The 24,601-nt window shown below is 40.2% G+C and overlaps 1 protein-coding gene across 8 annotated transcripts in view; it reads left to right on the top strand.

Moving 5' to 3' along the window:
* Nucleotides 1-24,601, top strand: part of TGFBR3 (transforming growth factor beta receptor 3) — a 200,504-nt gene that overhangs the window by 4,197 nt on the left and 171,706 nt on the right. For all 8 annotated transcript variants that reach the window (XM_027588651.2, XM_027589059.2, XM_027588972.2 and 5 more), the window contains exon 2: nt 20,333-20,504. In XM_027588651.2, coding sequence (XP_027444452.1) covers nt 20,417-20,504 — 88 coding nt within the window. In that variant the 5' untranslated portion in view covers nt 20,333-20,416. The remainder of the gene's footprint in view (nt 1-20,332; nt 20,505-24,601) is intronic.

Genomic DNA, 24,601 nt, shown 5'->3' with positions numbered 1-24,601 from the left:
GACTTTGTAACTTGTAAGTAATCTTGTATCACCTCTAGAAATATGGACAGTTTGGAATGTAAAAGAGCGAATCTAGGTGATATGAAAAGCTAGCCTTCCACAAATAACAGTGAGCCTTGAACAATTTCAGTAAGAGATTTTGTGGCTTTGAAAGAAAATTACTGCACCAAGATCCATGGCAGTAATTTCTCTGGTTTCACATCTTCAGAGTTAACACTTGGAATGATAGCATTGTCTCTTTTTCATAAAACACAAACTAATTAGTTTGGCTTCTAGTCAAGCTGAAATAAATCAACACAGCTTGGAAGGACTTTATAAAAAATGATCTAGGTTCATTTCCTGGACTCTGTCCATTTCTAGATTTCTTGTTTTATATCTTTTGAAATAGAACATTTGTTTGTTAACTGACATTGAGCTTTATTTTCTCTGTTTGCAAAGTCCTTGCTTAAAATTTAGCACAGAGTTCTGAGCATTTTTCTTTCTTTCAGAAGGAGAGTAGTGATTTTTATCTCTCAACCAAGATGTGTGCAATATTTAGTGTTTGAAACAACATTTGTAAACATTCTGCTTGAGGCCACTCTGATTTGGACCTTATGCATTTTTTATTCTTTGGTTTTCTAGGTCAAACTTCAAGACTTAATAAGAGGATAACTAAGGGTATACCTACAAGGCATGGTACCTAAAAAAATTTAAAATTAAAAACCTTTTAAAAAAGGTTTAAAACCTTAAAAAATAAGATTATTACTGGAAAGTCTGAAATAAGAGCCCTAGAGTCATGCCCTTAGGCCATCCTGATATCTCCTGCTTAAGGTAATCATAGGAAAAAAAAGATTAATACTGACGTTTGTGCTGAAACTTTTTTCAAGTCTGGCAAGAGGACTCTGAATTAGAATAGAGTATGGCAAAGTTCATTTTTTAGGATTTAATGTTGAATTATTGCCGCAGTGATAATTTATAATTAAATCTAAAATGTTATCCCTATCTTTACTTTATGAAAAAGGATGGTAATACAGAAGCATATACTTTCCCTATCTCTTGGACACTGGACTCCAGGGGAAAGGGGGTCAGAATGGGGCACTGTTTGCAGAGGAAGAAGCATCTGCTTGTTTGTCCTTCCAAGTACATAATTCATTTCCCTGGTACATGCTGAAGGTCAGGATTTTGTGTGAAATTGCAGATGGAACATTTGTAAAAACACATTTTAGTTGATTAGTCCTTGAAAAAATGATTTTTAGAAAACAGTTTTTATAGATACTAGTCCCTGGGCTTTCCTGTTGATTGGATTGCCCTGGAAGAAGGCTGCGGTTTTATAGGTCTGATGACTAACCACCACTGATGGGTAAGAACACCAAATGGACCAGGTGGATGGTTGAGCAGAACTTTGGATTTCTTTTTTAAAATTCTTATTTACTATTTTATTAATGGATACTTGATGAATGCTTAATTTCAGTTTGGTGTGTGAAAAGATTCCCTTTTGGGAGTATAATTCTGTTAGCATTTTTAGTGATTTATGTGTTTTGAAGTATGAAATTGGTCATTGGATGCAAAAATACACTGGTGCCTATTTGCAAATTTCATTTCACAATTAACTGTATGATGATTGCTGGAGCAGAATGTGGTATATATATATATGTATGTATATATAACTGGAAGGTTATTTTAAGTGAAATATTTAGATTCCAATCTCAAAGCCCTGTGTCTTTTGTGTGGCACTTCCTGTGTTGTTATGAGTTATCTCTTTTTTATTTTTCCTTTAGAACAAAACATACTCAAACACAAAACTCTCTTCTGAGTGTCCATAAAGAATAAATGTCTCATTTTGTTATATTAGACTTCGTGTAGTTGGCTGGCAAATTAACTTCAACTTTGAGGGAAAGCACCGTTGACTCATTACATACATTTTGCATTATTACATTGTAAGGTCTTCCCTATATGTGTGGGAGAAGTTTCTGATCTTCTCAATGGGCATCTTTACTATTGCTGGTCTCTTTTTGTCAAAGCCTTTCTAAGCAGACATTCCTTAGTTTTCTTATTCTTCTGTCTTTATAGAGATTGTTACCTGTCGCGTATTCATCATATACCATCTGAATCATGAAAAAATTACTTAGGATAACAACCAACTTTGTGAAGACACACCTATCTTTTTCTTTTGTATTCATCATATTCATCCATTACAGTTGTTGCACAACCATTGGATGCATCATGTTTTTGGAGCCAGGGGAAGGAAGACCTACTTGATACATTTCACATTTCACTTTTTTTTTTTTTTGTATTTATGCCTTTTTCAGTTTGTGGCGTCCTTTATTTCATTATTAGAGTTGTTGCTTTCTAAGATATTCAAGATTTTAATTTCGTTCAGTGTGTGGGCTAATAAGGTTTCCTGTAGAACTTGTCCTGCTAAGTTCTTCAAAATAGTTCCAGAAAGCATCCCATTTAGATACCTTGCTGGGTGTAGGGCTTTTGGTAATGTTCAAACGGGAGATAACTGAACACAAAGCAGGATTCTATTTAGCTTAACCATGTAGAAAAGGGAGGGTAGCATCTAATTCATTAGGACAAAATGCACTTTTGTATAATAACGAGGGATTTAAGTGTTTTCTTTGGAATTAAGATATATTTTAAGTAGGTACATAGGTAAAAGGTTTGCAAAAGAAACTTTGCTAAGGCCGAGGTTCTGTAGTTGGCAACTCCTGTAACCCTGAAGATCCTGTTCTCTGAAGCCAGGAAAAGGCAGTCTGTTTCCAATTATATATCACAAAAATAGGGAAATCAAGCCAAGGAAAATGATCATTTGGGGGTTGGGTTGCTTTTTTGTAGAGGGTAAAGGAGAAAGGACTGTAGATGCACATTTAAAAAAAATCTGTTAGTCTTTCTGGTTGGCTTTCAAATTTTTCTCAAGTGTTTTGTATCGGAAATTAAGAATAAATTTGGGATTAAAAACTCCTCCCTCAGCTCCTTTTTGTTTCTCAGAGAGCAAAGAGAAGAGTAGTCAGGCAGATTCTGCTGACACTGGCTGGTGTTTTTGGTAAAGCCTTTTCCAGTCCCAAAGGTGTCAGGTTATGGACTCCCAGCATCATACCAGGTAGTCAGTGCTGTGGAGTTTTTGTTACACTTTTTACCTTACTCAGATGGAAATGTGGTCCCTGCTGCTGAGCATTACTCTGCTGGTGAAGAAAGGCTAGGGATGGTGGTGTGAGAAGCCTAACTGGAAGCTGGATGATGTGTGGGTGCATCTAGTGTCCTCATCACTTGTCAGAAGCACCTAGGCTTTCTGAATGCCTGTGGCTAGTTTCAGGATTAGTGGTCCTGTGAGAGCCAGGTGTTAACTAAGAAATCTCCTTTCCACTGCCAGAAGATCACCCCCAGCAGATCTTAGTTCCTGTTTCTCACACCTTACACCTCCACAGAGTATTGAATAAAACTTTCCTCATGGTACAGAATCTTTGGTAACAAGGTCGTCTGTTGGGGCTAGTGGTGTTTGGCTATTTGCTCATTTCTTCTCACCTCCTGTTAAACTCTTCAGCCGGCTGCAGGCAGGCTCCCACACCCACCATACCAAGACATATCAAGGTGCTAGAAAAGGTGCAAAGTGCAAAATTCGTGCTTGCTTTCAGTCAGCATCTATCTCCATTGTCCTCTCTCGAGGGCCTTTACTGCTTAACTCTTGTCTTTTTCCTGTGTTTAATCATCTTAATTTCCCTGGAGCTACTTCAGGTTTTCCCCTTTCCTTCCCCATCTCTCTTCAGGTTTCTTTTCCAGTGCTTGATCCCTACGTGTTGGCATTCTCTGAAGTTCTATTATTTCCCCTTTCCCTTCTCTTCTCAGTTTACATTTAGTCGTTCATATTTCCATGCCTCAATGGCCACATCTCTGCCAGTAACTTACAGTTTTATATTTCATACCCTTATTGCCAGCAGCTACCTGGTTGTTCTGTAGGTCTTTCTGTTAAAACCAAGTCCCAAACCCAACACGCTCTGTCTCTGTGGTCCCCAGTCGCAATCCTTCATTTCCTCATTTCCTCCGTCAGTAAATGGCACCAGTTACCAAGCGAGGAGCCTCAGGCACACTAAACTTCCTTCTGCTTACTTCCCTGACCTGAATAACACCAGTCACATGTGGCTTACCTTTTTAGCAGATCTCAGCTGACCTTTTTTTCTCCATTTCCAAATCATTATCTCCCGTGCATTACTGCACAGGTCCTCCAGTTAGTTTTCCTGGCTTCAACATCTCTCTCTCCCATTATTATTCATCCAATTTGGTTGGTACCTTCTAAAACACAGATCTGTGTTTTCATTTCTTATATTTTAAAAGTCACTGCTGTTCCATTATCCTTGGCACAAGATGTCCAGTTATTAACAGTGTGGCCTTAGCCTACTTTTTCAAGCCATTTCTCTTTCCACTTCTCCCTGAACCTCACTATGCTCATACTAGAGTCCTTATGGTTCCCAGAGCATGCCACGTGCTCTCATGCTCCGTTGCTTTTGTACTTGTCTCTCCTTTAGCATCCCCCGCTTCCCTTCTCTGGTGGTCTCTTGCTTACTCATCCAGGCTCTCTCTCTCTCTGTTGTCAGTGTCTGTGATGAAGCTACACAGGGCTCTTCCTGGCAGGTGGGTTAGTTGCTTCTTCCCTTAGTTTCTCTTACAGGACTTCTGCTACCTCCTGAGAACTTACTTTCTTTCTCTGCCAGATTGTGGACTTCCCTAGAGTAGGATCGAATCTCATCATCTCTGTATCCTGAAAGTGTGGCATGGGCTTGGCCTATAATGTATATTGTCAAATTGAATTCTTCAACTCAGGTCCACTTCAGTGAAAGGTTTGGGGAGAGATGAGGCTTCCAGTGGATATAAACTGTAACTGTATAGAAAATGCAAAGGACATAAACTCAGAATCATAATTTAGGGGTTAGAGTCGTGGTTAGAAATAATCTTCCTTAAGTCCCTCTAAAGATGAGAACAGCCAGGTACCAGGAAGTTAGGTGGCCTGCCCAAGATCACACAGCTGGGGAGTATACTCCACCCAATAGCCAGAATGGCCCTGACAAAGCCTAAGTCAGATCCTGTCACTGCTCTGCTTAAAACACTCTAATGTTCCTATCTTTCTCAGTGTAAAAGCCAGAATCCTTACAATGATCTGTAAAGCCGCACACAACCAGCCATGACTCCCTTGGCGATTACCTCTTTCGACCTCACTCCTGTGCTCTCTGGTTCACTCTCTGTGCTCCTGAGCATTCCAGACATGCTGTCTCAGGACCTTTGCACGTGCTGTTTCCTTTGCTTGGAATGTTTTTCTCTTACATATCTTCAGAGTTTACTTCCTGTAGGTCTTTACCCCAAACAAAGAAACAAACCAAACCAAAGACCCCAAATATTTCCTTTCCTTCTCTGTTTTGTTTTCTTAGCATTTATCTCTCTCATATACAGTTATATATTTTGTTTATAATTTGTCTCCTTTGACTAGAAAGTAAGCTCCATGAGGGCAGGGATTTTTATGTTTTGTTCCCTACTGAATCCCTGTACCTGGAGCAGTGCTATTATGGAGCAGGCCCTTGATAAATATTTATTAGATGAATAAATGAATGAGAAGATCTTGTGGATTTTTTATAGCTCCAGTAAAATGCATACTTATGGCATTACAAAGGGAAAACTATCAGGTCTGAAAGATTAAAAGAAGTAAAAGGAACTCTAAAAGGATGAGAATCTGATGTTTAAAAAGCCTAATTCAAGACCTGTCATACTAGAACATTGACCTCTTTTTAATTGACTGAAAACAGCAACCGTGGGCTCTCCCCAGCCGTACAAGTGGTTTGGGAAGATTCCCAGTTAACCTCTCACAGGCTTGGGCTTGCTGTGGTTTCTCTCTGCGTGTGATTTGCCCTTTAACCCATTGGGTTGCACAGATGAAAAGTAAACATAGCATTAAAGAAAAGAGCAGGGGGAGAGGGTATAGGGCAGAGGAGCAGAATTTCCCTGCGGCCCCAACATCTTCCCTTGGCTCTGGGCCCATCCACAGGGCCACTCACTGTACCTTCCTGAGTTGCTTCAGGGCTGTGCTCTAAGGAACAATCTGGAGACTGCCAGGCCAGATGACTCTTGAATTTTGCTTTGATGTTCTAATTTCTTTGAAAAGAAACATTAAGTTTAGGCCAAAAGGACAATGGAGAAAGGGTTTTTTTTTTTTTTTTTAAATTAAATTATGTCCTAATTTTGAAGAGAAGTTTTAACCCTTCTCAAGACAGGATTGCAGTTGAAATTACCACCTGCATCTGTCAGTGATGCTAGTGAGGAGTCAAGACTCGTGAGATCTGTTTTATGAAACCAATGACTTAAATCCAAGGGACAATAAATTATAGTTCGGAAGAAGCATCTGATTCTTGGAGATAGGGGTTATATTGAATGAAGAGTATAATCTGTAATAGTGTAACAGAGATGCTAGAGTGATTTGCCTCCTGCTCTTTTTGTGATAACATCAGTGTGGTTCCCACAGAGTCCTCCTCATCAGGACAGGAAGCCCAGCTAAGGAAGTCGAAGGTTGAGGAGGAAGTTATTGGCCATGTACAAAGCTAACCGCGTAATTTAACCCTTGGATTCAAAACTATCAAGTTGAAAATAAATTGTCTTGAACGGAGATGTTATCAATGACCTAGTTAAAATTCATAGCCACCATTTCCTGAAACCTAAGAACATACTAGGTATTAAGTGCTTTGTGTGTTATTAATTTACTTAATTCTAATAACAAACCCATTAGGGAAATAGAATCATTATTTCTACTTTATAGCTGAGACTTGGAGGTATTTAGTAAGCTGCCCACAGCTACACTGGTAGGAAGAGGCAGGGCAGGAATTTGAACCCAGGTAGGCGGGGGGCGGCCCCCACACTTCCCGCTATACCGTGCTGTATGTAGTCTGCTCTGCGAACACACCAAGTGTGTACTTTACACTTTACACTTGCTATCCCCACTGTCTGGGATGCGTTTCTTTCATAGCTCTGTCTCACATCCCTGTGCTCAAATGCTACCTCATCTGACAGGCCCTCTAACTGGTAACCAATTCCACTGTGTGTGTGTGTGGGGGGGGTGTCTTCCCTAACACCACCAATTCTGACGCTATTTACCATCTACCTGGAGAGATAACCTTAGATCCTACAGGATAAGAGCTTAGTTGCATAAGACTGCCCTCTCACTTGAGGGTTCACAAGCCCAGGCTACAGATTGGAGGTTCCCACCACCCCCTCTTCGGGTTTGATTAATTTGCTAGAGCGGCTCGCAGAACTCAGAAAAACATTTACTTACTAGATTACTGGTTTCTTATAAAAGAATATAACTCAGCGGTGTGCCTGGGTGGCTCAGTCGTTAGGTGTCTGCCTTCGGCTCAGGTCATGATCCCAGGGTCCTGGGATCGGGCCCTGAATCAGGCTCCCTTCTCCATGGGAAGCCTGCTTCTCCTTCTTCCACTCCCCCTGCTCATGTTCCCTCTCTCACTGCCTCTCTCTCTCTGTCAAATAAAATCTTAAAAAAAAAAAAAAGAATATAACTCAGGAACAGCCAGATGGAAGAGATGCATAGGGCAAGGTGTGGGAAAAGGGCATAGAGCTTCCACACTGTCTGGGCAAGCCACTCTCCCCAGTCTCTATGTATTTACCAACATGGCAGCTCTCCAAACCCCATCCTTTGGGTTTTTTTACAGAGGCTATGTTCATAGGCATGATTGATAAAATCTTTGGCCATTGGCAGTTGAGTCAACCTCTAGCTCCTCTCTGAAAAAGAACTGAAAGGTCCAACCCTCTAATGACCTGATTGGTTCTCCTGGTAAGCAGCCCTATTCTGAGGTAGGGTCTGGAGGTCTCCTCATTAACACAACAAAAGACACCTTTATTCCTGTCATCACTTAGGAAATTCCAGGGATTTTAGGAACTTTGTGCCGGAAACAGGGATGAAGACCAAATATATATTTCTCCATTATAAATCACAACATCACACCTTCCATGAGCATCCTATCTAAAATAACATCCCTCCTCTCAACACTCTTTCTCCTTAACCTGCTTTATTTTTCTTTCATATGACTTCCATCACTTGACACATTACAAAGTTGTTGTCTGTCTCCCCCATGAGAAGGTAAACTCCATGAAAACAGTGTCATGTTTAGTTCACTGTCATGTCCCCAGCTTCCTGAACAAGTGCCTGGCACGTGGTAGGTTCTAATACATGTTTATTGAGTGAATGAATGAAGTAAAATAAAACTGCTAATTGAGCCTCGCCTCTCTGGTTTCAAAACAAAATAAGTTACCTCAGGTCGGATTGAATCAGGCTGCCCACTAGCTAGAAGGTAACCGTCTGTTCAGGGCCTGGTTGGCCTCCATAGAGGAGAAGCTCCCGTTTGTAGTGTTAAGAGAATCAGACAGACCTGGGCTCAAAAGCTGGTGCCAGGACTTAACCAGCTGGTGGCCCAGGGGTGGTCGAGTGTCTGGGAGCCTCACTTTTCTCACTATAGATATCTGTCTTCTTGGGTTGTTGAGAGGATGAAATGAGACATTGTGAAAAACACAGTAGGTACTCAGTAGGTGGTAGCTGAGATATTTTGTGGGGTCAGAAGAGGAAAGCAGGGTGTTAGTCTCTAAATGAGAAGGGGAATGTGGAATAAAAACACGAACAACCACAGAATAATTACAAAGCAGCATGTGGACAAGTCTTGGCTGTGCTACTAACTGGCTGTGTAACGGTGGGCCAGTCACTGAGCCTTTCTAATTCCTGGTTTGCTAATCTGTGAAATTAGAGGGCTGGAGTGAATGTTCTCTATTTCTAACATTCTGGGTTGGCTCTGAGTAGAAGATAACATGGAACAAGTTAAACACAAAATGTTAAGGAGACTGTGTTCACAGTGGGTGGGATTAATCAGAATGGTTTTTAGAATGAGGTGAGGGGAATGAGTAGAGTTCATGGAGTTTGAGGAAAATGGCAGGGTTTTTTTTTTTTAAGAGTTTTTTTATTGAGAGAGAGAGAGAGAGAGAGAGAGAGCACAAGCAGAGGAAGAGGCAGAGGGAGAAGGAGAAGGAGGCTCTCTGCTGAGCAGGGAGCCCGATGCGGGGCTCGATCCCAGGACCCTGGGATCATGACCTGAGCCGAAGGCAGACGCTTAACTGACTGAGCCACCCAGGTGCCCCCAAAATAGGCAGTTCTGATAAAATGGGCAGATCTGACAAAATTTAAGTTTTGTGTGTGCCTACAGTGCTCAGAAAATAATGATTTAAGTATTTTTTGTTTATATAAGCTATGTATTAAAAATAGCTACTGTAGTATTAGTATCTTATTTACACTTATGTTGTCAAACTGAATGTTTTTCTTGGATAATACCTTCCAGTTTTGTGAAGTCATTCGTACTAGCCATTACATGATCATGTATTTCAAATTTCCACAACTGTATTTGAAGTCTCATTTTATAGGAGGGATTCGGAATTAGTTGTTAGTCCATATAAGGACAACTATAAGTAAGGTATAGAATAAAAGATTTTCTTGTTTTATCTCTTCATATTAGAGATGAAGAAATTAAAGCCCAGAATGGAGTGACTTGTCTGAGCTTGTAAAACACGTAGATATCAGAACTCCTGTCTCTCCTGTTCCTTTGAAGCTGCCTGAGGTATAGGTTCTTTCTTATACACAGCTCTTATTTGTTGGTTTATCATTTATTATTGAGAAATATTTTGATAACTCACCATCCTTCCATACTTTTAACTGGAATGTACATAGTCATGTTTTATACTTGCTACCCATTATGGTACCTTCATTGGATGCCTACTGTATGCCAAGTATGTAGACTATTACTACTACCAGCTAGACTGAGATCCTTCTTTCTAGAGTGAACAGGTGTAGGAAGCCATACCTGTAGCGAAATCATCACATAAACATTTACCTGCAGATTTAATTTGCACTACATTCCATGTCCAAGTTTAACTTCTTCAAAGGGAATAGGAGGCTTCCTTAAAGAGGTAGTGCTTATACACAGAGTTGAGACCTGAAGATATTGGTAAGCGGCTGTGTTGGGGAGACTATGGAAGGTCATTGAGTTCCAACACAGTTGGAGCACTGTTTCTGGAAGCAAGGGCTTGGTCCTTTTGTGGGACAGAATTGAGGCAGGTGTGGCTGGAGCATGCAGAGGATGAGGTCAGACTAAGTAGTCAACATCCAGCAGTCATGGGCAGGGTTTTGGTTTTTATCTTTGACAGCAGTGGATGACCATTGAAGGGTTTTAATTCTTTTCTTTTTCTTTTTTAAAGATTTTATTTATTTATTTGACAGAGAGAGAGAGAGAGAGAGACCAGGAACACAAGCAGGAGGAGTGGGAGAGGGAGAAGCAGGCTCCCCGCCAAGCAGGGAGCCCGATGTGGAGCTTGATCCCAGGACCCTGGGATCATAACCTGAGCTGAAGGCAGATGCTTAACGGACTGAGCCACCCAGGCGCCCCGAAGGGTTTTAATTCTTAATGTTTCACATGCCTTGGCTGCTGAGCCCTCTTTTTACCAAATAATATCAGTTAAATAATGGAAATGTTATCTATTGAAGGATTTCCCGCATTTACGAGATAGAATGTTATATTGGAAGTCAGTGAGAGGAAGAAAAAAGTAAGTGCTTAATTGCAATTAGCAGAATAGAATAGTCTATTGCTGAAGTGTTTATTCTGAATTCGTATATTTGCAGAATCCCTGTGAATATAAATAATCATGTGACTAAAATATTTGAGTAAATTACTGTATATTGTGCAAAATAGTCTAGTGGAGGTCTAATAGATGTAGCTTCCCCAAAGTTTTTTTAATGGCTTAGTCCTTGCTTGCTAGGGCCTAAAGGATGATGACTGGTGTACTGAGGATATTCAAATGTGTTGACTTTTGCTGGAATAATTGCAGCTTCTGTGATTTAATAAGCCCTTTTGGTGATAGCTGATTCCTTACTCCAGGCACTTTGGTTGGTGACCGTGCCAGGCTGAGTTCCTCAGCTTCCAGCTAAACCCCTGAAGCTAATTTGGGAATCATAAGGTAGAGTCAAGGAGGGCCCATGCAGCCAGATCCCTGTAACTTATACCAGAGTTGTTGAGACAGTAGCTTTACCACCCTTTCAGAACAGCTTTGCAATCTTATGACTATCTTTAGGACTCCTATCTTGTATTGAGTTTGGAGTCATCATTTCTTGGTAATGTAGGTTTTTTTTTTTTTTTAATTCTAGACAATGAAGTCTAATCCCCAAATTAATAAAAATTTGATATAAACTATATTATTTTGCTACTAGTAGTTTGCTTGGTTTTTTGAAAGTCTAGGGGTGTTTTAACTGTAAAAAACCTCAATGACTATTTTTGTTTTTTTAAATGTACTGTGTGGGCCTGGTATTGTTTTAGGTACCGTGCCCATGTTCTATCTCATATATTACAATCAGAATGTCATTAACATCTTACAGATAAGGGGGTGGTAGAGGCTGTCCAAAGTGAACATGTCTGGTTAGGCCACGTTTGGAATCCCCAAGCACACAGTTCTCTGTTAATTTTAGCTTAAAATTACAAGCAAAAGAAGTCTTTGGATGCAAAAATATTAAATGTGAAAGGTGGGTCTTGGAATATTGCAAGGGTGGGTGAAAAATCCTAGTTTGTGAACTTGAACAAAACGCGGTCTTTCACAACAATGTGAAATGTATCCGTGCCCATTCTCCCCTTTCTGCTGTATTTTGCTTGGGCAATGAGGTCTGCTGTGCTTGGGATAGACAGAAGGGCTTTAAGGACTGACTGAAGGTGAGCCTGAAAGAAACTAAGGATGCTGGGGCCAGAGATATGTTGGTCCCACTCTCAGTCAAGAGTGAGGGTGGGGGGCGCCTGGCTGGCTCAGTTGGTTAAACAACTGCCTTCGGCTCAGGTCATGATGCTGGAGTCCCAGGATCGAGTCCCGCATCGGGCTCCCTGCTCAGCGAGGAGCCTGCCTCTCCCTCTAACCCTTCCCCCTCTCATGTACTTTCTCTCTCTCATTCTCGCTCTCTGAAATAAATAAATAAATCTTAAAAAAAAAAAAAAAAAAAAGAGTGAGGGTGGGCCAGGCCCTGGAGGTGCCGGGGAGAGTAGTCCATCTTCTCTGCACATCTTGTAACCTCTGCACCTCCTGCCTCCCTTCCCATTGAATCTTGATGTGGAATTCCTTCCCATATGTAAGGTAGTTCAAAAGTAATTCTTTTTTTTCCTGCCCCTGGCAGCCACAGAATGGTGGGATTTTAAATGAATCTTAGGCCTCAGGATCATTCTCCTTTGTAGAGATAGTCAACTGTGACAAATAATGATAGCTCTCTGCTGTTACATGTATAATCTCATTTGATTCTTGGAATGACCCTGTGGTGTTAAGTAGGGTTAGTTTCATCTTAAAAATGAAGAAACGGGGTTAGGGCATCTGGGTGGCTCAGTTGGTTAAGCGTCTGACTCTTGATTTCGGCTCAGGTCGTGGTCTCAGGGTCCTGGAATCCAGGATCCTGGGGCTCCCTGCTCATCAGGAGCTTGCTTCTCCCTCTGCCCCTCCCCCCTGCTCATGTGTATGCATGTGCGCTCTCTCTCTCTCTCAAATAAATAAATAAAATCTTAAAAAAAATAGAAGAAGAAACCGGGGCTCCATTCTGATCTAAACCTCTTGTCTAATCTGCTATAAGAGTCTTTTTTTTTAATTAAAGATTTTATTTTTAAATAATCTTTATACCCAATGTGGGGCTCAAACTTACAACCCCAGGATCAAGAGTCACAAGTTCTACCAATTGAGCCAGATAGGCGCTCCTCTGCTTTAAGAGTCTCAATGGATCTTCCATGCACTGTGGGCTCCCTTCGGTCTGTTTTCTATAGGGTACTCAAGGAAATCTTTATTTATTTTTAATTTTTATTTTTTTCTAGTTGTATTGAGTTATAATTGACACAAAGCATTGTGTAAGTTTAAGGTGTAAAACATAGTGACATATATGTATATATAGCAAAATGATCACCACAATATAAGTTTACTTAATGTCCATCACCACACTTAGTTACACATTTCTTTTCTTGTGATGAAAACTTTTAAGATTTACTCTCTTAGCAACTTTCAAATATACCATACAGTATTGTTAACATGTTGTCATCCTGTTGTATATTATATTCCCAGGACTTAATTTATCTTATAACTGATGTTTGTACCTTTTGACCACCTTCCCCCACTCCCCCTACCCCTTACCTCTGGCAACCACCAATCTGTTCTCTGTTCTCTGTTCCTCTTTTTTTCTTTTCTTTCTTTTTCTTTCTTTCTTTCTTTCTTTCTTTCTTTCTTTTTCTTTTCTTTCTTTCTTTCTTTCTTTCTTTCTTTCTTTCTTTCTTTCTTTCTTTCTTTCTTTCTTTCTTTCCTTCCTTCCTTCCTTCTTTCCTTCTTTCCTTCTTTCCTTCTTTCCTTCTTTCCTTTCTTCCTTTCCTTCTTTTCAGTTGACTCCACACCTAGTGTGGAGCCCAACGTGGGGTTTGAACTCAAGACCCTGAGATAAAGACCTGAGCTGAGATCAAGAGTCAGATGATTAACCGACTGAGCCACCCAGGTGCCCCTGTTCTGTTTCTATGAGTTTGGCTTAGATTCTACATACAAGTGAGCTCATACACTATTTGTCTTTCTCTGTTTGACTTATTTCACTTAGCATAATGCCCATGAGGTCCATCTATGTTGTTGCAAATGCAGGATTTCCTTTGTGTGTGTGTGTGTGTGTGTGTGTGTGTGTGTGTGTGTGTGTGTGTGTGTGGCCGAATAGTATTCCATTGTGCATATATACTGTATTTTCTTTATCCATTCATCTTTTGATGGATGCTTAGGTTGTTTCCAGGTCTTGGCTGGAACATAGGGGGGTACAGGTATCTCTTCAACATAGTGATTTCATTTCCTTTGGATATATACCCAGAAGTGGAGTTGCTAGATCATATGGTAGTTCTATTTTTAATTTTTTGAGGACTCTCCATACTGTTTTCCATAGGGCCTATACCAGGAAAATCTTTTTTTTTTTTTTAAAGTTAATTCTATGCCCAACATGGGGCTTGAATTCATGATCATAAGATCAAGAGTCATAGCTCTACCAAATGAGCTAGCCAGGTGCCCCTGTCCCAGGGAAATCTTAACCCAGTAGATCCCAGCACTTACCTGCTTAAACCCTTTCTTGAGCCTTATTCCTCTCCTTTTCCCTTTTGGATTTTCAGCCTTTCTCCCTCCAGCATCAGAGACCTGTAATAGTTCCTCTACCTGTAATGTTATCCCTCACCCTCCACTTATCCTTCAGGTTGTGGGTACTTTTCCTTTAGATCTCTTAGCATAGTGTCTAATTACAAATTTGTGAATATTGGTTGGTTTATCCCACCAGCCCCTGAGGACAAAGAACATATCTCTTTGCTTGGCCATTATATTCCCATTGCTTGGCATGGAGTAAGCAATAACTAAAGACTTGCTGAAGGAAGACATGAAGCTCAGGAAATTAAATATCTTGCCTAATGTAACAAATGGTTTTACTTCTATCAGGAATATAAGCTCCATGAGGGCAAGATTTTTGGCTCCTTTTTTCACTGCTATATCCTTGGCGTCTTCAACAGTGCCTGGTTTATAGTAGTAAATATTTGTTAAATGTGTTTGAATGCGATTCCAAAGATTTAAAAAAATTTTTTTAGTTTTTACTTTTATTTTTTAAAAAAGATTTATTCATTTTATAGAGAGTGAGGTGTGGGGAGGGAGAGAGAAACTTAAGCAGACTCCATGCTGAGTGTGGAGCCTGACATGGAGCTCAATCTCATGACTCTGAGATCAGGACCAAGAGTCAAATGCTTAACTGACTGCGCCACCCAGGTGACTGGATTCCAAAGATTTCTTATCCAAACCCAGGACTTTTCCCCTTTTGCCAAATCTCTCTGAAAATGGGGATTTCGAATTACCAGTTTCTCTTTATAGTAGGAAATCTGAGAGCTGCTGTTGTGATTCGGTAAGGTGGCTTTGCTTTTTCTGTGTACAGGTCTCAAAGGGCATCCAAATGTTATTAGACAAACAACAGTATCTCTTCTGCATCCTGTATACCCCTTTTTACAGGCTGCCAAGCTAGATATTGATGTCATCCATCCTGCCTCTTTTCTAAATCCCCTGAATAACATGTTGAATAATCATCAGAACAGTTCCTCTACCCGCTTTCAGACTTAACAGTATATTTCTCTCTCAAAAATTCACTTACGTGTCAGACCAGAGACATTTTAATGATCTGCTGAAAAATAATTTCATGTTTAAGGTACCAGAAATTCAGGTGTTATTTACCATTTGAGTTTAGGGAATGGTATTTTTTTTTTATCCCACTCAATATATCTCTGTCTTGAAGATCTTAAAATTTGTTGAATATTTTCCTGAATAGTCTTAGTGTTAAGATATGACAATATACAAGTTTGTGCTTCATCTTGCCCTTTGCATTTTCAGAGAACTTGGAGTCCTACAGCATTATCAAGGATTCTTTATTTGTTAGAGTTGCCACCTATAGTCCTGAAGTCAAGTCACGGATTGTGATCAGTAATGATTTGTGTAGAGGGTATATGTCAACATGCAGGTCCCATTGTCTGATGGCAGCTCTGGCAGGCTTCTCTCTCTCTTGGAAAAACTGTTCTGTTATCAGAGATTGAGAATTGAGAGGGAGAAAATTGTTCCCTTGTTTGTGGTGACAGATCTGGATCTAGGAGGTAGAGCCTGTCATGGGAAGACCTGGTTTCTAGTCTTAGCATTGCTATATTACCCTGGGCAAGTGCTGGGCTTGGAGTTTGGGTTCCTCTTCATCAATGAAATCATGTTGATCTCTTCCAGCTTTAAAAGCTGTTACTTATCTCTAGCATGCCAGTTCCTTTAATTGAGAAATTGATACACTCCAAGTTCATTGTAAATTCTGATCTTAAATAATCTCATGTATATAGCCATCTGTGTTAGACATGTAAGGGGAAGTTAGTAATTTCTCTTGCTGGCTTTTAGCCTGTTGCCAGACATCATTTTACCATGTTTTCCCTCTAAGATAGAGAAAGTTATGCCTTTTTAAAAAAACATCCCGATCAACCCAGGGAATACTGTTCCCAACCGGTTCCTTTTGAACACTGGTTTAACCCATGATGGTTTTCATTTGGGTAGGGGTTTTTCAGCTAATCCTGCTCTTTACCTGTGCATGCTATTGGATCACTAGCGAATGTGGGGCAGCACACTCTGTTTAATGGCCTCAGAAATAGACACAGAGGAACTCTGAAATTAGGAGAATTAGTATCACATTTGTGTGTGTGTGTGTGTGTGTGTGTGTGTGTGTGTGTGTGTGTGTGTGTATTTTATGTCCATTAAGCTCTCAGAATTTTTTTTTGCTCATTTGTAGACACTAAAAGTACTGGTACCCTTTGAATGCAACACATTGCTTTGCAATGTGGACAAAATGTTGCACAGTGGACCCCAAATTGTTCTTTCAAGATCACAGAGTACTTTATTTATATTTCTCAAGGAAGCATTTAGTTTATAAAGACCAAAGATATTCAGTGAGTTTAGAAACCCAGGGTGGGGAGTCCCTACTCTTTGCAAATTGAGTGTGATATAACCTTACAGAACAAAAGAGGAGTTTGTATTTCCAATCTACAACTTTCTGGGAACCTCGATCATCCAGCATTCTTCTAGTTGGGGAACTGATCCCTAGGCTGTACGTTAAGGTGCTGATGTGCAAGTCTTGACCAATATTGGAGTTCCACAGAATGGGAATGACATGCTTCCCTTTTTATTCTCCTCCTCCTGTCACCACATTGAGAAGATTAGACAAAAACTCTGCAGTTTATTTTCTTTTTGAACAAGTTACATTACGGAGGGACTTTTAAGCTAAAAGAAGAAAAGCTCCCTCTTTGTTAGAAGCAGCAGTGTGTAGTTTCAACTTGTCTTGGACTTCCTCAGAGATGTTTTAAGATCCGGTATAAACTTGCTGTGGTTTGCCTTTGGGCATCAAACTGTTTAGCTTGGCTCTGTTATATCTGTAATTGCTGCATTTTAATAATTGCCCAATATTCTTGTCAGCAATTTGCAGTCTATATTTTTAATAGAAGCTTTTGCCTTTCTTTCCACAGGTTCGTTCAGACCTGGGTTAAGCCCCTGGATTAATGCTCACAGTCCCACAGACCCTCTGCAGCTGCGGCCAGGGGGGGACATAAGCTCATTAAATATTCCCGCAAGCCTCGTGCTGGTTATAGTTTATGTGCTCCATAAAAATCCTCTGGGAAGCCATCTTCTTCTGGGATCTCCTTACAGGGTTTCTGCTTTATGAAAATTGCTCTTAGCATTTGCTGAAATAGCATATTCTTTTGGAGAGAGTTTTCTTTATCAATCCATTCAGGAAATTTAATTTGTTGGAGGGAAAAAATAGGGTCAAATTATCTTTGCTGTCATTGACTTTTTTTTTTTTAAGACTATTTATTAGAGAGAGAGCATAAGCGGGAGAAGAGGCAGATGGGGAGGGAGAGGGAGAGAGAGAATCTTTCAAGCAGCCTGATGCGGGGCTCGATCTCACAACCCTGAGATCATGACCTGAGCTGACCAACTGAGGCACCCAGGCACCCTGCTGTCGTTGACTTTTTAAGTTCACAGAGGAGACTTCCATTTCATTCAAGATGATGTGGAATTATGGTGACAGCAGTGTTGGACTTAAAGGGGTGATTGAAGTCATTTCATGCTTTCCAAAATTATCTACTTAGGCACTTTTTGAGACAAGACCATTGTGTCACTAATGACTTGTGCCTCTCTACTTGACTGGTCATTTTGTTCTTTTAGTGGTTCCATTCTTTAGCTTACCTCCTTTTTGTGTCTGTTGAAATACTCATATTTCAGTAAACAAAAGATTGAATTGATTTTATAGTAGCTAAGGATTATATAAATAACCACATCCTAATTTCTCCACTTCATTGGTATAAATATACCTCAAAAGGAATGGACAGGTAACATTTATTGATTGCTTATTATGTGTTCCCCACTGTTCTAAGCTTTATACACACACACACACACACATGCACGCACACACGTGTGCTCGCTAATGTAATCCTCACAGTGGCCCATACGATGGGTTCACGCGTGCAGAATAATCCTCCCAGCATAACCCATTTGGTAGGTGGCAGAGTGGATTCATACCTAGGCAGGCTTTTAACTGCCATCATAATCCATTTTCTGTTCGTACTAGGCTTTTAATCACTATCGTGCATCAAGTTTGAACAACAGTACCTCTTGCATATGTAATAATTTAGTTTCAAGGCATATGTAAAAAATTCTTTTGGATGTTAGAACTTTATTATTATTTCTGGATAGGTAATACTTGCAAAACCCCAATAGTAGAAAACTCAAATGGGAATTAGTGAAAAGGCTCCTGTGCTCCCATCACTGCCCCCAGTCATCCTCTTTCCCTCGTTACAGGCAATTAGTGTACTACTGAAAAGAGCCCTTTTTTAAAAAAGTTTTTTTAGAGAGGGAGGGGGGTCAGGGGAGGGGGAAAGGGAGAGAGAGAATCTTAAGCAGGCTCCATGCCCAGTGTGGAGCCCAACACAGGGCTCCATCTCACAACCCTGAGATCATGACCTGAGCTAAAATCAAGAGTCGAACATTTAATCGTCTGAGCCACCCAGGGCACCCCTTGAAAAGAGACATTTTACTTTATTTATTTATTTATATTTTTTAAAGCTTTTTATTTATCTATTTGACAGAGTGAGAGCACGCCCCTGAAAAGAGGCATTTAAATATCTTTTTCTTAACACTTGATGCAGTGAACTAAGACCATTTAATTAGAAACTCATTTTGCAGGACACCTGGGTGGCTCAGTCGGTTAAGTGTCTGCCTTTGGCTCAGGTCATGATCCCAGGGTCCTGGGATCGAGTCCCGCATCAGGCTCCCTGCTCAGTGGGGAGCCTGCTTCTCCCTCTGCCTGCTGCTCCCCCTGCTTGTGCTCTTTCTCTCTCTCTGTCAAATAAATAAATGAAATCTTAAAAAAAAACAACGACTTATTTTGCCCTTTTTTTTTTTTAAAGAGAATCTGATTTGAGTATCAGGGTGGCTGTTTTTTGTTTTTTTTAAAGATTTTATTTATTTATTTGACAGAGAGAGACACAGCGAGAGAGGGAACACAAACAGGGGGAGTGGGAGAGGGAGAAGCAGGCTTCCCGCTGAGCAGGGAGCCCGATGCGGGGCTTGATCCCAGGACCTGGAATCATGACCTGAGCCAAAGGCAGACGCCTAACGACTGAGCCACCCAGGCGCCCCTTTGCCATTGTTTTTTTAATATTTTTGCACTACATCTACAAGTACCCAAACTGGCTTTGTCTCTGAAGGTAGCAAGCTGGTTCTGTAGCTAGTGTTTCCTGGGTACAGGTACCAAGGCTGCCGTTCCCAGCTATTTGAGATGGTTCCTGGAAACTCCATGATCTTGCCTTGTTCAGCACATAGATGAGACAGGGTCTTTGTGCTTTTAGCCAGTTGCTAGATACCTTCAATTCCTGATAAGAAGGAATCATGCCCTTACACAGTGCCTGGAACATAGTAGGTGCTCAATAAATGCTTGTTGAATTGAACAATTTCTGTGGGTTGTGCCAGGCTCAGGAATATAGGTCTGGAAAATACATTTGGTGTGTCTAAATGAAGTAATCTTTAGGACCATAGGAGGGATATTCAAGTTAAACAAATCACCATTAAAACTTGTCATTCAAGGCTCTGGATAGCATAAGGTTAGAAAGTACCTCTGGATCCTCTGGTCCAGTAACCAGAGTCTCAGATGGGGTTGAGAGACAGGGAAGACTTGTCTCCTGTTAAAATGTTGGCAAACAGTTGAAAAGAGAGCTTTCCTTTTGATGGTTCTTTATTTTTCACATTGATTCTAAATGTATTTTAATTTGATCCTTGGGATGACTCTGTAATTATAACATTAGACTGAGTCTCTGATCAGAGTTTTGTTTCCTGTTGACACTAGGAAGTTCATGTGTCAAGCATGATTGATTTACTTTAGTGCCACAACGTAACTGGTAATGTTCTATTATAGGTGCATCTTGATTTTCTTCTGTATTCCTGAAAATTTTATATAAAACCAAAGATTTAAAGTGTTAAAGCTAAGCATTTCTTAACAAAAGTATTTGCTTTAAATATCTTTATTAGGTAATTAGCACCCCCACATCAGCTTACTGGAGTGCTGTCTAGGCATCTTGTAAGATCAATGAATCTTATACTTTTTAGAAATTCTTCATTTCACTTTAATGTGTATTTTTGAAAAGCAGTTTCTGCATTAAGTTTTCTTCTTGAAATATGTTTATTTTTACAGGCAGTTTGAAAATTGGAAAGGAGGACTTTTAAGGCCACTTTTGATTTGCCAACACTGTCTACAGTCTGAAGCTGAGGTGACTGAATGGGGCACACTTTTGGAGAAATAAAAATGCCTTCTCATTATGTGATGGCCTTGTTTGCACTGATGAGTTCCTGTGTGGCCACTACAGGTGAGTTGCAGAATATAGACTGCACATTCATTATATTCTTTCAGATATATTTTTCTTCAGTCTCTTGTTTGGAAGAATTTAAAAAATGTGAGGTTTATGCAAATTGTGAGTATTGTGAGTATTTATGTTTTTCAGGGACCCAAAATATTTGACTACAAATTACATAGTATGTTTGCCTAGGTTATATTTTACTAGACTGGTGCTAGACATTCTAAAGTCAGTGACACAGATGTCTAACTAAATCTTAGTGTTGAGATGGGTAGAGAACAAATATGCTGATGTGTCATCCCACTTAATTTTGCTCCATGCATAGATTACATTTATTTTCTTGTCCTAAATAAGAATTTCAAGAAAGCTTTTTTTGTTATTTATCATAAAATAAATAGATATTCTACTGAGAGGTGACACTCCTGGCATAGGATGCTTAGGAAGTATTAATTTTGCCTATTTAGGTATTTTAATGTGTAATTTTATAAAAAGTACAGAGCTGGGCTTCCTGGAGGCCACCGGAGTATGAGATTGGCAATAAGAAGCAAAAGACTTGGTTGGAACATTGTTGCTTAAGTAAGAGTCCACGGCATCATCTTAGCATTCCCAGTCAGGGATACTTAACGAATCTGGAAGCTTAATTTGCTCTGTTTTGTGGTTATTTGCTTTGTGTCTGTTGTATGATGAGCTACATGAAAGAATTTGTTGGACCAGTTCTGTAAACTGGCTGGTCTCAACAAGAAACACATTGACTTGAAAAATGATTAACCTCTTGGTTTTGGCTATTGAATTCACATACAAATGAGACGATAGTGATGATAATAATTGCCATTTATTGAGGGTGCACCAGCACTCAGCACTGGGCTAAACAATTACTGAATCTAACAATAAATAAGGATATTCTTATTTCGTGAGCTCACTTAGTCACAGCTCTGAGGTAGGTAGGCTTATTTTTCCCATTTGACAAATGATGAGAGGAAATGATGTGCACAGTGTCATGTGGCTGGAAAGTGGAGGAGCCAGGTTTTACATCTGTGGTCTTCACCTCTGTGCTGTACTGAAGAAGCCAGTAAGAAGTGGTGAAGGCTGGGGCTCCTGAGTGGCTCAGTCGGTTAAGCATCTGCCTTCAGCTTAGGTCATAATCCCAGGGTCCTGGGGTTGACTCCCGCATGCTCAATGGGGTGTCTGCCTCTCCCTCTCCATCTACCTCTCCCCCAGCTCAGGCTCTCTCTCACTCTCTCTCAAGTAAATAAATAAAATATTAAAAAAAAAAAAGGGGTGAAGACTGCAGTAAACTCAGACCAGGAGTCATTTGTAGGCGCACAGGCTGAGTGCAAGTCAGTTTGCAGAACTTGGTTTATGAGGTTGCACAGCAGCATGTCCCCCCTCGTTGCAAATATCTTGAGAGAAAGTTGGTAGTTTCTTTGTTTTGTTTTTTAAATGCCAGTGTGAATTTGAACTGCCCACTCTCTGTCAGCAGTTTCGTTTTATCTCATGATTGAAGAGTTATTTGTCTCTTAGCCTGTGCATTAAAACTGATCTTAATTAAAATCTCATTGAAAAAGGATGCCTGGGTGGCTCAGTTGGTTAAGCGTCTGCCTTCAGCTCAGGTCATGATCCTGGGGTCCTGGGATCGAGCCCCGCATTGGGCTCTCTGTTCAGCGGGGAGCCTGCTTCTCCCTCTCCGTCTGCCTACCTCTCTGCCTACTTGTGATCTCTCTTTCTCTGTCAAATAAATAAATAAAATATTTAAAAAAAAACTCACTGAAAAGTTGTAGCAAAAAAAAAGAGAGAGAGAAAGAGAAATGGCTTGATGGAAAATGTGCTATTTTGATGACAAAGAGGTATTACCATACTTGGTGGGTTTGAGGCAGAATTTTCTGCTTTCACTGATGCCTGGGACAGACTAAAAAACATAACTGAAGAAGGTATTTCATGGGAAAGTGGTGAATTTGATGGCTTTGTATAGCCTTGAGGTATTAGATAGTGACTCAGCTTTGGTTAAGACCTTCCTTGCTCTTTCAAGCCATGGGTAAAATATTTTTTTGAGTTGTATACATACTCAAAATTTTGCTGAGAATTATGGTAAAATTGAAGGTACAGTAGAATTACCAATTTTGTAGCAACCTGAGGGAAATGATTAATGGTAGAGGTAGAGATTCCTTTTTTTAATGCTAAGTTTTTATTGAAATACAGTTTGCAGAGAGAAACATACACATGAAAATGTGTAGCTCAGTATATTTTCACAAACTGAACACATCTATGTGAACAGCATTTGAGATGCCTTTTTTTTTTTTTTAAAGTAGGCTCCATGCTCATTGTGGAGCCCAATGTGGGGCTTGAACTCATGACCCTGAGATCAAGACCTGAGATGAGATCCATAATTGGACGCTTAACCAACTGAGCCACCCAGGTGCCCAAGAGATGCCTTTTTGAACAACTTATTGGCGAAATAAGAAGGGAGAAATATTTTGTATATACTGAATCCAGTAGCTTTTTGTATAGGCTCAGCATACTTTACAAAATGCTTTTTGAGGCATTCCAGATGTGTTGAACTTCAGGAAAATAGTAGTAATAATAATAATAATGAATTTTTATAGAGTAATTAGTTAATTACTGTGTGCCAGGTCCTGTTGAAAGTGCTTTATATGTATTACCTGACTTCATCCTTATAACTGTCCTAGGAAGTGTGGGGTACTTTGTTTATCCCCAGCTTATAAATGAAGAAACTGAATACAGACAGGTTAAGTAACTTCTTCAAGGTCACACAGCTGGTAAGTTGCAGATTTAACCATGAACCTACTTAGTCTAGGTCTTTTTTTTTTTTTTAAGATTTTATTTATTTATTTGACAGAGAGAGAGACACAGCGAGAGAGGGAACACAAGCAGGGGGAGTGGGAGAGGGAGAAGCAGGCCTCTGCGCTGAGCAGGGAGCCCAATGCAGGGCTCAATCCCAGGACTCTGGGATCATGACCCGAGCCAAAGGCAGATGTTTAATGACTGAACCACCCAGGCACCCCTACTTAGTCTAGGTCTGATGATTGAGCCTTTAAGTCTCTACACTATGAAGGGAGTATTGATCAGAAGCCTGTTTAAAATGAATGATAATGTATTTGCTGTGTGCTATCTGTGTCATCTTGAAACCACAAGTAGATCACTAATTTGCTGAGTCCCTCTAAGTGCAAAGCACAGTACTAGTCAGTGAGAGTTATACAAAGAAATGTAAGATTCATCCCTTCCTTTGAATCACTTGTGCTTTAGTTAGGCATATAAAATTTAACCATATAACAAAATAATCAATATATGGTAAATACCAAATAGAAGCCTGAAGACCTCAGAGAGGTCAGAAGGGGAAGCCCTGGTGGTTGGAGTAGCTAGGGAGGGCTTTGTGGATGTGCTTGATCTTGAGCTCTGTTTTGAAGGCTAGCCAAGTGAAGGCCATCTAGAAAGGCAAAGGCTGGTTGACCAGATGGCAGAACCATGCTTAGCACAGTATATGGCACATAGGTGCTTGTTATGTTTTTAAAGGATAGATGACCTGGAGAATTGGTACAGGAATATACCAGGAGGTCTGTTTGGAAGGAAGGATGGGAGTAGGTTTTGGAGGGTCTTAAAAGGTCAGAACGAGACTTGAGGATTTCATTTTGAGGTTTGGATTTTTCTTCCATTCCCATGTAGCCAAAGGCATATAGTGTTTAATCCTGAATCTGAACGGTGGCCTCAAAAAATGAGGCTGAGAATATGGCTTCTTTAGCTTCAAAGACAACACTGCTTGGCATATTGGCCAACAATTTATCAAGGGCTTGCTCTCTGCCAGCTAGCTTGTTTTGTTTTTATAAGACAACCCTATGAGGTGGGTGTTAGTATTATCATAATTTGCATTTTACACACAAGGAAACCGACTCAGTTTGGTTAATAATTGTATAAAGTCCCATAACTAATATGAGACAGAGCTGGGACTTGAACTCAGGCAGTTTGGCTCTAGCCCATCCACCACTCCACTGGAGCCTCTACGTGGGAGACCCTCATTGTGGAATGATTGAAGCCCTTCACTTGACTGAGTAGTCACCAGTAAGTCATTCTGGAACCAGATTAAACTCCTTTCACCT

This window comes from Zalophus californianus, chromosome 4, assembly GCF_009762305.2.
Source record: "Zalophus californianus isolate mZalCal1 chromosome 4, mZalCal1.pri.v2, whole genome shotgun sequence".
In the NCBI taxonomy this organism is placed as follows: Eukaryota; Metazoa; Chordata; class Mammalia; order Carnivora; family Otariidae; genus Zalophus; species Zalophus californianus.
This window is presented reverse-complemented; position numbering and strand designations above follow the sequence as displayed.